This window comes from Lepidochelys olivacea (genome assembly GCF_965140295.1).
Source record: "Lepidochelys olivacea isolate rLepOli2 genome assembly, chromosome: 7".
Taxonomy (NCBI): Eukaryota; Metazoa; Chordata; order Testudines; family Cheloniidae; genus Lepidochelys; species Lepidochelys olivacea.
This window is the reverse complement of record NC_140417.1, coordinates 83,964,928-83,977,303: the sequence shown is the minus strand read 5'-3', so window position 1 is coordinate 83,977,303 and position 12,376 is coordinate 83,964,928. Positions and strand designations below refer to the sequence as shown.

Below are 12,376 nucleotides of genomic sequence, written 5' to 3'. Positions count from 1 at the left end.
TTAGACTCATGGATTTTAGTTTTGTGACCCATGCTTTTGGTTCTGTAGCACATGCTCCATCTTGGTGGAGGTTTTGCTGCATCTTGCATTTAGACATGTGATAATGAGGTCTGCATGTTGGCTGAAGTAACGTGACCTTTCCTTTATTTAAAAAAAAAAAAAAATCTGTAGACTGAGATAAAGGGAAGTTGCCAAGGAAGAAAAACAGCCAGTCATGTGAGCTGACTCTCTAGCTTCTGTAAATGTTTTGTAGACTGCCATACTTCACTGTATAAAACAGCATTTGTTCTCTCAAAAGAGACCAGGAGAATACCAGATCTTTGTATCCATATCTTGTGGGTGAATTTCCCCTAAAGCAATGTGAGACAAAGGACCACAGACTTAATTTTTCTATAGGGGGAAGAACATTCCTTAGTTCCACATTTGTTTATATCTCAGGAAATATTAAACTTTGCATTGTCTCTCTTCTTATATTCCACGTTTATGCTCATTTCCATAACTGACTAGGGACATGCTGAGAGTTATGAGTGATGAGGTCCCTGGAGGTTTGGATGTTGTTGATACCTACCTTGCAGTGCATTTAGCATGTTAAAAGAGAGATGAGGGGAAGAAATCAAGATAGTGACTTCAGAAATACTTCCTTGGGCCAATGCAAGAATGTTTTAATGATTTTTTTTTTTCTCATTGAGGGAAATCAGCTTCTCTCAGATGTGGCTGTTCCTGTTATAAAAAATGTGTATGTGGTATTGGCAACTTGATTTGCATTTTGGAAGGTAAAAGAGAGAGACTATCAAACTCCCAATTTTAGAAAACCAAGTTTGGGTTTCTGATCTGGTAACTAACACTGTCCTCTGAAACTAGGCATAGGAAATCCTCATTAAAGCCCAGCACGCCAGACCCACCTGGCCCCCACAGTGTGATGTATTTGTATATCCTTGCTGGAGGGCAGAGAAGGATGGATGGAAAGTGCGGCTCCCATTGCACTACACAACTAGTACACAGCAGGGGTTGTGATCCAATAAATAACTGATTTGTAGACCAACATAGAAGTATAGGCAATACCAAACATGCAGATGGGCTTTCCCTTTCAAGGCTGCTGGCTTTGAAGCCTTGTATCTGGGGTAACTAGATGATCCAGAGTGTTAATGCACTGGCTTTTCACCTCTGGAGCCCTAGATTACATGAGGCTTGGGTCAGATGAGATGAGTTTAGAGGTTTCCAGCTAGTCAAATATTTGTTTTTTTCCACATCCCAAAACTACCACACAACTTGCAGCGATTGGCTGCCTTGTGTTGAGAGACCTGGAGCCGGAATTCAAGCCATGTTCATAGGTTAGGATTGAAGTGTGTTGACTAAGCTGTGTGTGAGCACTTGCACAGCACTTTCCAGCTCTGTGTCTGGCTCTGGCCAGTGCTATCAGTGGTTCTGTTCCAAGAGCACTGAAGTTTGCCTATACATTCAGTTAAAAATGGTTTCTGAAATTCCTAGATGCAAACCTCTTACCCTCACCTCTTTAATTCCTGCCCTCTATTTCGGCTTTGAAGCTGCTGTCTACCCAAGTGTCTGGGCCTGGCTGATCCAGTATAAACTGGGCATTATTACATGCTTCTTTGACACTGAATTCTTGCTTTCTCCCCCTCCATGTAGGTCAGGCCATGGGGGGCACAGTCAGTGCTGTGGCATCGGTGGTGGACCTGGCAGCAGCAGCTGATGTTACAGACAGCGCCCTGGCCTACTTCCTGACAGCAGATGTCTTCATCATTGTCTGCATTGTGGTATACCTGATTCTTCCCAAGTTGGAATACTCCAGGTAAAGCCTGTCAAGCCAGCAGGCCATTGACTATGCCAGGGGTTCTCAAACTGGAGGTCGGGACCCGTCAGGGGGTCACAAGGTTATTACATGCAGGGTTGTGAGCTGTCAACCTCCACCCCAACCTTGCTTTGCCTCCAGCATTTATAATGGTGTTAAATATATTTAAAAGTGTTTTTAATTTATAAGGGGGGGGGTCACACTCAGAGGCTTGCTGTGTGAAAGGGGTCACCAGTACAAAAGTTTGAGAACCACTGGACTGTGCAAATACCCTAAGCAGGGTTCACCTGATATAGACTTTGGATGTGGTAAATATGCCTCAGGTGCAGGTAGAGAGGTATTTTTCTGCCTAATAAGAGCTACAAAGTACATGACTGTAGTATGTTGAGATGTGAAAAGCCAGCAGTAAGAACAGCAGTGAAAAGGGGTAGCTGGGGACCTACTTTCTCTTTCATTGTGAAGCGTAAAGGGTCAGGAAAATCATAGTCTTATGTGATGCCCATTTCTCCTGTCTCCTGCCATTCGGCAGTCTTTTATTTTATGTTGTTTGCTCCCATGCTTGTCTGATTGTTGCAAGAATCCCCATTCTCTCCTACCCTGCTCGGAGGGCCATGCAACACACCCTGTGCTTTGCTGTCCTGCTGCTTGTGTTCAGTTCCTTTGCTGGGTCTCTTTCGTCTGACCTTCCTGTTTTGACAGAAACCACAGACAGAAACTGTGGGATTTGCAGCTTGTCTCGAGTTTCTGAAAAGCTACCTCTGTGGGGAAGAGTGGGGGGATGACTGAAACCACATAAGCAGCTCTAGAATTGCTTAATCAGAAGTTAAACTAACTGTTATTCAGATTAACCCCTGAAACATACAGATAACAACCAAACAGGTCCCAGGTTTCAGAGTAGCAGCCGTGTTAGTCTGTATTCGCAAAAAGAAAAGGAGTACTTGTGGCACCTTAGAGACTAGCCAATTTATTTGAGCATGAGCTTTCGTGAGCTACAGCTCACTTCATCGGATGCATAAAAGTGGAAGATGCAGTGAGGATGTTTTTATACACACAGATCATGAAAAAATGGGTGTTTACCACTACAAAAGGTTTTCTCTCCCCCCACCCCACTCTCCTGCTGGTAATAGCTTATCTAAAGTGATCACTCTCCTTACAATGTGTATGATAATCAAGGTGGGCCATTTCCAGCACAAATCCAGGGTTTAACAAGAACGTCTGAGGAACGGGACAGGGGGGTGGGGGGGTTGTAGGAAAAAACAGGTCCCAGTGGTTCATACCAGTATTTTGGACTCCTAAACATCTGGATTCTCCAAGCCTGATCGGTCTGGAGATGTCTGTCGAGCCCTCCTGTGAATAGCTGGGCATCTCTGTGCATCAGAGGCATTTCTTGTTTAATTAGAACACAGTCAGGTTGGGAGAAGGGAGTTGGAAAGTCCATGGGATTTGAGTAAATCCTACAGGAAGCAGTAGTTAGAGTGCATTTGTGGTGATGTAGGTAGGTTCATGTGGGAGAAGGAGATAATGTTTTTGTTTTGTTCACAGCCCTCTTTTATTTTGCAATGAAGAGCACAGGAAACTGAAGTGTTTTGTACACGCCCCCATAATATGATTGACATGGGCCCATATTTTGTAGGGAGTGGGATCTTGGCAAGGAAGAGGAATGTGATCTTATGTGTCTATTAAATCCTGAGGGCATTGAAGTAGTCTCTGTGTGTAGCCCTTTATTACAGTAGAATCCACTAACAGAAACTGTGGGGATTGCCACAGCTTGTGCTGAATTTCTGTCCTCTGTTTCCCTGTTGACAAGGTTTCAGGGAGTTTGCGGACATCAATATTCTCTCTGGGCTGGGGAGGGGATCCGTTTCTGATGAGGTGGGCAGTGCAAGCTATATAATCTAAATACTGAATTCTTTATTTGTTGGGTGCCAGTGAATTTTCCTGCGCAGCCGACTTCTGTTCTCATTGCAGCTGTTCATGTTGATTTCATTGGGTTGTTGATAGTTTTCCTTCTTCTCTTCTTTCAGGTACTACATGAGAAGCCACAAGGGTAGCACGCACCCAGCTGGTGTGTTGCCTAGCACTTATTTAGAGGAAGTGGATGAGTCACAAGGCATCACCAACAGCTCGTTTCCAGCCAAAGGGACCAGTGACCAAAACATCCCACCCTTACGTCCTATCCTGAAGAAGACCGCTGTCCTAGGCTTCTGTGTCTTCTATGTCTTTTTCATCTCTATCATCATATTTCCTTCCATCTCCTCCAGCATAGAGTCTGTCAACAAGGACTCGGGGAGTTTATGGAGCAATAAGTACTTCATCCCCCTCACCAGTTTCCTTTTGTACAATTTTGCTGACTGGTGTGGACGGCAAATCACTGCCTGGATCCAGGCCCCTGGCCCAAAGAGCAAACTGCTCCCTGCTCTGGTCGTCCTGAGAACTTTGTCACTACCTCTATTCATGTTATGTAACTATCAGCCTCGGAGTCATATCAAAATGGTAATCTTCAACAAAGATGTCTACCCAGCTGTCTTCATTGCACTCTTAGGACTCAGCAATGGTTACCTGGGTACCTTAGCTATCATCTATGGCCCCAAGATCTTGCCAAAAGAGTTGGCAGAGGCAACAGGGGTGGTGATGACATTTTACCTGACATTAGGGTTGGCGCTGGGATCTGCCTGCTCAATTCTTTTGGTCCATCTAATATAGAAGAGAGGTGGAAGGGTGAGGGTGTTACCATCAGCTTGGGCAGCACTAGGTTGAGGCCACCAGCAGTTGGTTGAAGAACCAGCTCCTTTCGCTAGGAAATCTGTGAAGTTACATCCCTGAACCCCTGATCCTGATCAGGTCTAGTGGGGCTTGGAAATTGAGCTCCTGAAAAGCAGGTGGGCAGGAAAGGTGAGGGAAAGCAGCGGAGTTACTTGCTGAACCTGAAAGTCAGGTGAAATGCATCCCTCATTAAGAAGCTCATAAAAGGGGTGCCTAGCTAGTATGGGGAGAAACAAAGCATCTGCAGAGATTCTCTAGGCTCAAAAAGGAGCTTGATATTTTCCCTGTTCATTGCTGTCACCAGGTCTGTTATCATTTTGGTCTTATATTAACTATTTGCTGGCTTCCCAAGCATGAAGGCTGACTAAACTGATTCAAGTTACTGCTAACCCCAGAGGTGAACTAATAATGAGTTTTGTTAAAAAAAGAACAAATAAACAAATGCCCCTCCCCCCCATGTGGTTTGTGAGGAAGTTCCCACAGGCCGTGCCAAAGGGGGTTCGTCCAGAATGACAGTTTTGATGCTGTGAAAGCTTCATCTCCAGGAACAACTCATTAGGTCAGGTGGATGTGCACCAAATGTTGCTCTTTTCCTTCCACCCACAATTAGGTTTTCTTTCTTAGATCTGCTGAACCTAACATTGCTGAACCTAACATTTTCAGATGCTTCAGTAAGCCCCACTATTTTCTGCTGGACAATTTAAAAGGACACTCTTGAAGGATTTATAATTGTTTTATTACTGAATTAATGCTGTGGGACCTTGAAACTGAAATCTGTTTCCCTGTGGAATACTTCCCTCGTATGATGTACATAAACACTGCTTTGTTATTTAGGATTGCTTATTAGAGCTGACCTTGGGTAAGTGTATCCCTTGTAATGTTGTTTGTATGTGTATGATATGGAACAGAGCACTGATGGGTTATTCTTGGGGGAAAAACCACAGAAAAGTACAATAGTTAGATTTTATCCACTTTCTTCTAAGACCAGGAAAAACCCTGAATATTGGGCATAAGTTCCTAACAATGAGATTTATCAGACTGGAATAGTTTCCTTAGGGATGGAGTGGAAGCACCGCTGCCTGCATCATTCCAAATTAGACCGGGCAAAACACTGGCAGGGGGATGTCCTCTAGATCTCCTCGCTCTTATCGGCTGATACTATTGGAGAGTGGGGTAATACTTCGTGCTGTACTAGACTTGACAATATCCCTTTACTCTGACTAGCATAGTAGAATGATTAGCGGCTTTGTTGTTGTTGTTTTAAACTTCCAGTGCTGCTGTTTTTATCTAAATCTTTGAACTGGGTCATGTTGTGGCAACTTTCACAAATTAAAGTGAATGGGCACTAATGTCTTTTCTCAAACCTACCAATAGGTGGCCCAATTAAATCTTAAACTGAAAAGGATCTAGTGATGATAAATTTTGCTGCTATTTTAAAAGTTCTACAGTGTGTGTTGAGAGGAGGAAATTTTATTAAAAAAAGATTTATTAGAGGGAGCACTTTATGATGTTTACTAAACTCACTGTATGAAAAACATTGAGACCCCGGTTAATTCAAGTGGACTGGCTGTGAGGAAAGGGAAAGATTACACTGGTGGTCTGGCATTAGATAAATTTGGCCTATACTGTTATCAGAATGAGGAGATGTTATAAAGCAAAAAGATTGTCTCCAAAGGGGATGGCTTTTTAAATGTATATATGAAATTTAGATGAAGCACAAACTAAACTAAATATGGTTCTGATTATAGTTTTACTCTAAAATTGGATGGATAAATGCTGTAAAAGGAGATTAACTGGCAGCCTAATTTTATAATTTGTCATTACAATTGAATGCCTCTGGGGAAAATAACTATGGGAAAATGTTTCCGTCGGGATTTGTTGTCCCAAAGAATTGAAAGAGGAATATCGAACCTTTTGCTGGTAACTCACCCTTAGCTGGTAACTTCTTTAGATTTCAGTCTGTCCTTTGAGTTCCTGATGTGCCGGCGTTCATGTGCCAAAAAAGTGACACCACAACTAGTACTCATGGCGGAGATGCTATGGGATGAATAGTCTTGGGAGTTAGAACTTGCCTAGAGTTAGTGCCAGTAAGTCAAAAGGTTTCGTCAGGATGGTGTGGCCGATGCCATGCTGCTGCCAATGCAGTGCCTTCTGTGATGATTATTTAAAGGCTTTCAGGATTTGGTATGAATAGTTAGGAATTAAAACTTGAAAAATATATTTTAGTTTTTTAGTATTTAACACTGGACAGAATATTCATTGGAAAGTAATCTGGCCTAGTTGCTGAAGCCAGTGCCCTGTGTTCTGGAGTCTCTTCCTTTTTTGTGGTCTGTGTGGGCAATAATAGTAGATAAGGTTTTAAAAATTGAAGTTCAGTTTTGGTAGCTGAGAGTTTCACAAAGTGTCTACTTACTGCTGGCTTTCATTACTTTATATAGAGAATAATACATGGCTAGCATATAACCTACCATGACTGACAGCAGTTATTGAGACTGAACTAAGTGTTTTTTCAGTATTTAGTCTAGGATCATTGGTAACACACATACAGTTCAGCTTTACAGGTAATTTTAAAACATAAAATCCAGACATGAGTGGAAAATTCACAGGGCATGTGATGCAGAAGGAGAAGCTTTACAGCATGTGACTTTGCATGGCATAGGCTTTAAAAAATTGAAATGAATACTGTCATTTCACGAGGAACTAATCCTTTGGCCTTCATTGCGTGGAAATATAGTACAGCTTGGCCAAGGCTGCTACATGTTAAATTCCATTTTTGTTTAGATTCTAAAGGGTAGCTAAATGATTTGGTGGTACGGTTTAAATGCACCTCTACCACTGACAACCATTCTGCAGAAGCCCAAGGCGTGTGTGTGTGTGTGTGTAATATTGTTTTAAACCAAAATAGGACTTGATTGGTACTGGTGCCTGTCACCTCTGTAATGTTGTGAAGTTTTAGGAGCCTTTGTGTGGTGTAGCAGGGTACTGTACTAGTCTCTCATCTCGGGAGAGCTGAACTCAAATTCCCTTTAACAGATAAAGGCATAAAGGTGACATTTGTGGTCTTAACTATTTCCCACTAAAATTTTTGCCTATTTCACATAAGCTCCGTGCAATATCGGATAATTTTCATTCTCTTTGCAGGAAAAACCGGAGCCTGGAATAAAACTGTGTTGGAATATATATGTATATAATATCTTCCATTCAGGGTTAGATATTTTTAAAAAGAGGCTTAAACCTGGCATCCAGTTTTATACCTGCAGTCAATTGTACAGACACGAACAATGGCATTAGAATTTCTAATTAGCTGATTGCAAATCATGTAGATGCCTAAATACAATCTCTTGTGTCTGCAAATTTAGAGCCATAAGTAAAATATTGCCTGTTGACAGCTCTGGGCGGGGCTGAATGTAACTCTGACAAAGTGGGTTTTTTTACGTTGTTATGTTGCATGTGAGTCTTACTGTCCTGTACTAATACTGTGTGTACCCCAGTGCCTAGGTGATTGGAATTGGGGGTGTGGCTTTTGTGGAGGCCCTCGGGGCAGATGGCCGATACCTTTCGTAACCTGAGAACCAGGAGGGGGATACAACCAGGTGACATTTTGCCCAGGAAGCAGGACAAAGAACGGAGGAGGAGCAACAGGCATGTCGAAAGGCAGGGTCCAGGGCAGTCTGCTGTGGGGGACTGGAAGAGGGGGAGTCCAAGCCGTCTGGTCTGGGGTTCCCCCAAGATAGACTTGGCTAAAACTCACTGATTTCTGTGCTAACAAGTTCTGTTCTATGCTGTGTACCTGTCAACTAATAAACCTTCTGTTTTACAACGCTGGCTGAGAGTCATGGCTGACTGCAGAGTTGGGGTGCAGGGCCCTTTGGTTTCTCCAGGATCCCCGTTCAGGTGGACTCGCTGCGGGGAGCACATGGATGTTGAATGTTCTGAATTTCAGACACAGGAAGGCCGAAGCCATGTAGGCTTCTTGCCCTGGCAACAGTGGCATGCTTTGCCAGAGTCCTGACTGGCTCTTACAGAGCAGTTCCAGAGCATCGGCGCGGTGACTCTGTGACAGTAACAAGGCGCTCTTCCTAATGCTAAAATTTATTTCAGATGCTTACGACTGAAAGGACTTCAGCTCAAGGGTTGCTTTGCAGTTCTCTGATATACTTGCTATTGGTTTCTAAAAGTGTTCTCAATGGGTTTTTAAAATATGAAGCCATCTGCTCCATGTTCCTTCGTTTAAATCTTCCTAATTGTGAGTAGGATATATAGTATTAAGAGAGAACATGATCCTTGAGAGGGATTGCTCATTAACTGACTATTTTGCACTTACTCTGATTCTGTCCACAGTTAAAAAGGGAAATGAGTTATTACCTCTTGAAACAGAACCCTAATTGTCTCATAGCATTACTAATAAAATTAATTTGGTACTGGCTAAATGCTGGAGTCTGAAGTACATGAATTTTACTTTGACATAGTCCGAGTCTAAGCAAGCTTTCCACTTCCAAGACTGATCAACGGAATGCATTTTCAGCCACATCTTGTGATTGGTTTCCCCCATTACTACTTATGCATTTGGTGATATCTTTACTGAACCAGAGGATGAGAAGCCAAGAACAAGGATTTATATACACACACAGCCCAAATGTATACTGAACTCTGATTTGAACCCGAGTATTGTCATTGTTTTGTCCTGAGAGAGCTTTTGAAATGCGATTGCTGACCTCTGTAAAGTCTTGGCACTCTCTTACCATGATTCTCCTGTATCCACTCTCAATTTATCCTCCTTACTATATGTTTATTTTAATGCCTTTATACTTCTATAAAAAGTTGCTATAGAAGGATCTCTAAGCTAGAGAGGTTCTACAAGCACTGTTAGCCTTACAAGCATGTTAAGTATTACACCAACAATATATAATTGTTATTATATTATATTGTATTTATTGTATAATTATATTGTCATTATAATATTGTAATTATTACAATAATATTGTATAATTATATTGTAATTATAATATATAATTACTACAACTCCTGAGGAAGCTCGTAGAAGGAAGATAATATGGATGGGGGGTTTTCAGCTGTTGTGACCTGCACTGGATGTGCTATGTTTGTGTTTCTTCCACAGGACAGGTGCGACTTTGTCTGTACAAAGTGCAAGCTGGTCTCCATTCTGGAAGAGAAGGTTCAAGGTCTGGAGCAACAGGTATCGACCCTGCGTTGCATAAGAGAAATTGAAGATTTCCTGGATGGATGTCAGGGTAGGCTTCTACGGGCACAAGGTTCTGAAGATTCAGAGCAGGCTGCACATCAGGGACAGAAGGATGGTGAAGAAATTTGGCATCACGTGACCTCCAGAAGAAAAAAGGGGAATGTCCATGTACCTGCAGGGCAGATACAGGTAAGTAACCGTTTTCATGTTCTCTCCACAGGTACTAATGCTGAGAGTGGACCAGATGATACATCTGAGGGAAGGGAGCAGAAGGAGACTCCTCCGATTGGAAGGCATGGGATGCACTGTCCTAGGGTTGGGGGTTCCATGACCACCACTCCCAAGAAAAGGAGGCGGGTGGTGGTGGTCGGGGACTCTCTCCTCAGGGGGACTGAGTCATCTATCTGCCGCCCCGACCTGGAAAACTGAGAAGTCTGCTGCTTGCCAGGAGCTAAGATTTGCAATGTGATGGAGAGACTGCCGAGACTCATCAAGCCCTCAGATCGCTACCCCTTCCTGCTTCTTCACGTGGGCACCAATGATACTGCCAAGAATGACCTTGAGCAGATCACTGCAGACTACGTGGCTCTGGGAAGAAAGAAAAGGAGTTTGAGGTGCAAGAGGTGTTCTTGTCCATCCTCCCCATGGAAGGAAAAGGCCTGGGTAGAGACCATCGAATCGTGGAAGTCAACAAATGGCTATGCAGGTGGTGTCGGAGAGAAGGCTTTGGATTCTTTGACCATGGGATGGTGTTCCAAGAAGGAGTGCTAGGCAGAGACGGGCTCCACCTAATGAAGAGAGGGAAGAGCATCTTCGCAAGCAGGCTGGCTAACCTAGTGAGGAGGGCTTTAAACTAGGTTCACCGGGGGAAAGTGACCAAAGCCCTGAGATAAGTGGGATACTGGGAGGAGGCACGAGCAGGAGCGCGTGAGGGGGAGGCCTCCTGCCTCGTACTGAGAAAGAGGGGCGATCAGCAGGTTACCTCAAGTGCCTATATACAAATGCATGAAGCCTGGGAAACAAGCAGGGAGAACTGGAAGTCCTGGCACAGTCAAGGAATTATGATGTGATTGGAATAACAGAGACTTGGTGGGATAACTCACATGACTGGAGTACTGTCATGGATGGATATAAGCTGTTCAGGAAGGGCAGAAAAGGTGGGGGAGTTGCACTATATGTAAGAGAGCAGTATGACTGCTCAGAGCTCAAGTATGAAACTGCAGAAAAACCTGAGTCTCTGGATTAAGTTTAGAAGTGTGAGCAACAAGGGTGATGTCGTGATGGGAGTCTACTATAGACCACCAGACCAGGGGGATGAGGTGGATGAGGCTTTCTTCCGGCAACTCGCAGAAGTTACTAGATCGCAGGCCCTGGTTCTCATGGGAGACTTCAATCACCCTGATATCTGCTGGGAGAGCAATACAGCGGTGCACAGGCAATCCAGGAAGTTTTTGGAAAATGTAGGGGACAATTTCCTGGTGCAAGTGCTGGAGAAACCAACTAGGGGCAGAGCTCTTCTTGACCTGCTGCTCACAAACGGGGAAGAATTAGTAGGGGAAGCAAAAGTGAATGGGAACCTGGGAGGCAGTGACCATGAAATGGTCGAGTTCAGGATCCTAACACAAGGAAGAAAGGAGAGCAGCAGAATACAGACCCTGGACTTCAGAAAAGCAGACTTTGACTCCCTCAGGGAATTGATGGGCAAGATCCCCTGGGAGAATAACAGGAGGGGGAAAGGAGTCCAGGAGAGCTGGCTGTATTTTAAAGAATCCTTATTGAGGTTACAGGGACAAACCATCCCGATGTGTAGAAAGAATAGTAAATATGGCAGGCAACCAGCTTGGCTTAACAGTGAAATCCTTGCTGCTCTTAAATACAAAAAAGAGGCTCACAAGAAGTGGAAGATTGGACAAATGACCAGGGATGAGTATAAAAATATTGCTCAGGCTTGCAGGAGTGAAATCAGGAAGGCCAAATAACATCTCTTGCTAGCTGCAACTCCAGGTGTGAAGAGTAACAAGAAGGGTTTCTTCAGGTATGTTAGCAACAAGAAGAAAGTCAAGGGAAGTGTGGGCCCCTTACTGAATGAGGGAGGCAACCTAGGGACAGAAGATGTGGGAAAAAGCTAATGTACCCAATGCTTTTTTTGCTTCTGTCTTCACGAACAAGGTCAGTTCCCAGACTACTGCACTGGGCAGCACAGCATGGGGAGAAGGTGACCAGCCCTCTATGGAGAAAGAAGTGGTTTGGGACTATTTAGAAAAGCTGGACGAGCACAAGTCCATGGGGCCGGATGCATTGCACCCGAGAGTGCTAAAGGAGTTGGCCATTATCTTTGAAAACTCATGGCGATCAGGGGAGGTCCCAGATGACTGGAAAAAGGCTAATGTAGTGCCCATCTTTAAAAAAGAGAAGAAGGAGGATCCTGGGAACTAGACGCCAGTCAGCCTCACCTCAGTCCCTGGAAAAATCATGGAGCAGGTCCTCAAGGAATCAATTCTGAAGCACTCTGAAGCAATTCTGAAGTTTTTAAGGTCAGGCTTGACAAAGCCCTGGCTGGGATGATTTAGTTGGGGATTGGTCCTGCTTTGAGCAGGGGG

At 43.8% G+C, this 12,376-nt stretch overlaps 1 protein-coding gene across 1 annotated transcript in view; it reads left to right on the top strand.

Moving 5' to 3' along the window:
• Positions 1-8,393, top strand: part of SLC29A3 (solute carrier family 29 member 3) — a 30,322-nt gene extending 21,929 nt beyond the window's left edge. The window contains exons 5-6 of the mRNA XM_084634839.1: positions 1,648-1,810; positions 3,835-8,393. Of these exons, the coding sequence (XP_084490965.1) occupies positions 1,648-1,810; positions 3,835-4,513 (842 nt within the window). The 3' untranslated portion in view covers positions 4,514-8,393. The remainder of the gene's footprint in view (positions 1-1,647; positions 1,811-3,834) is intronic.
• The last annotated feature ends 3,983 nt before the right edge of the window (positions 8,394-12,376 follow it).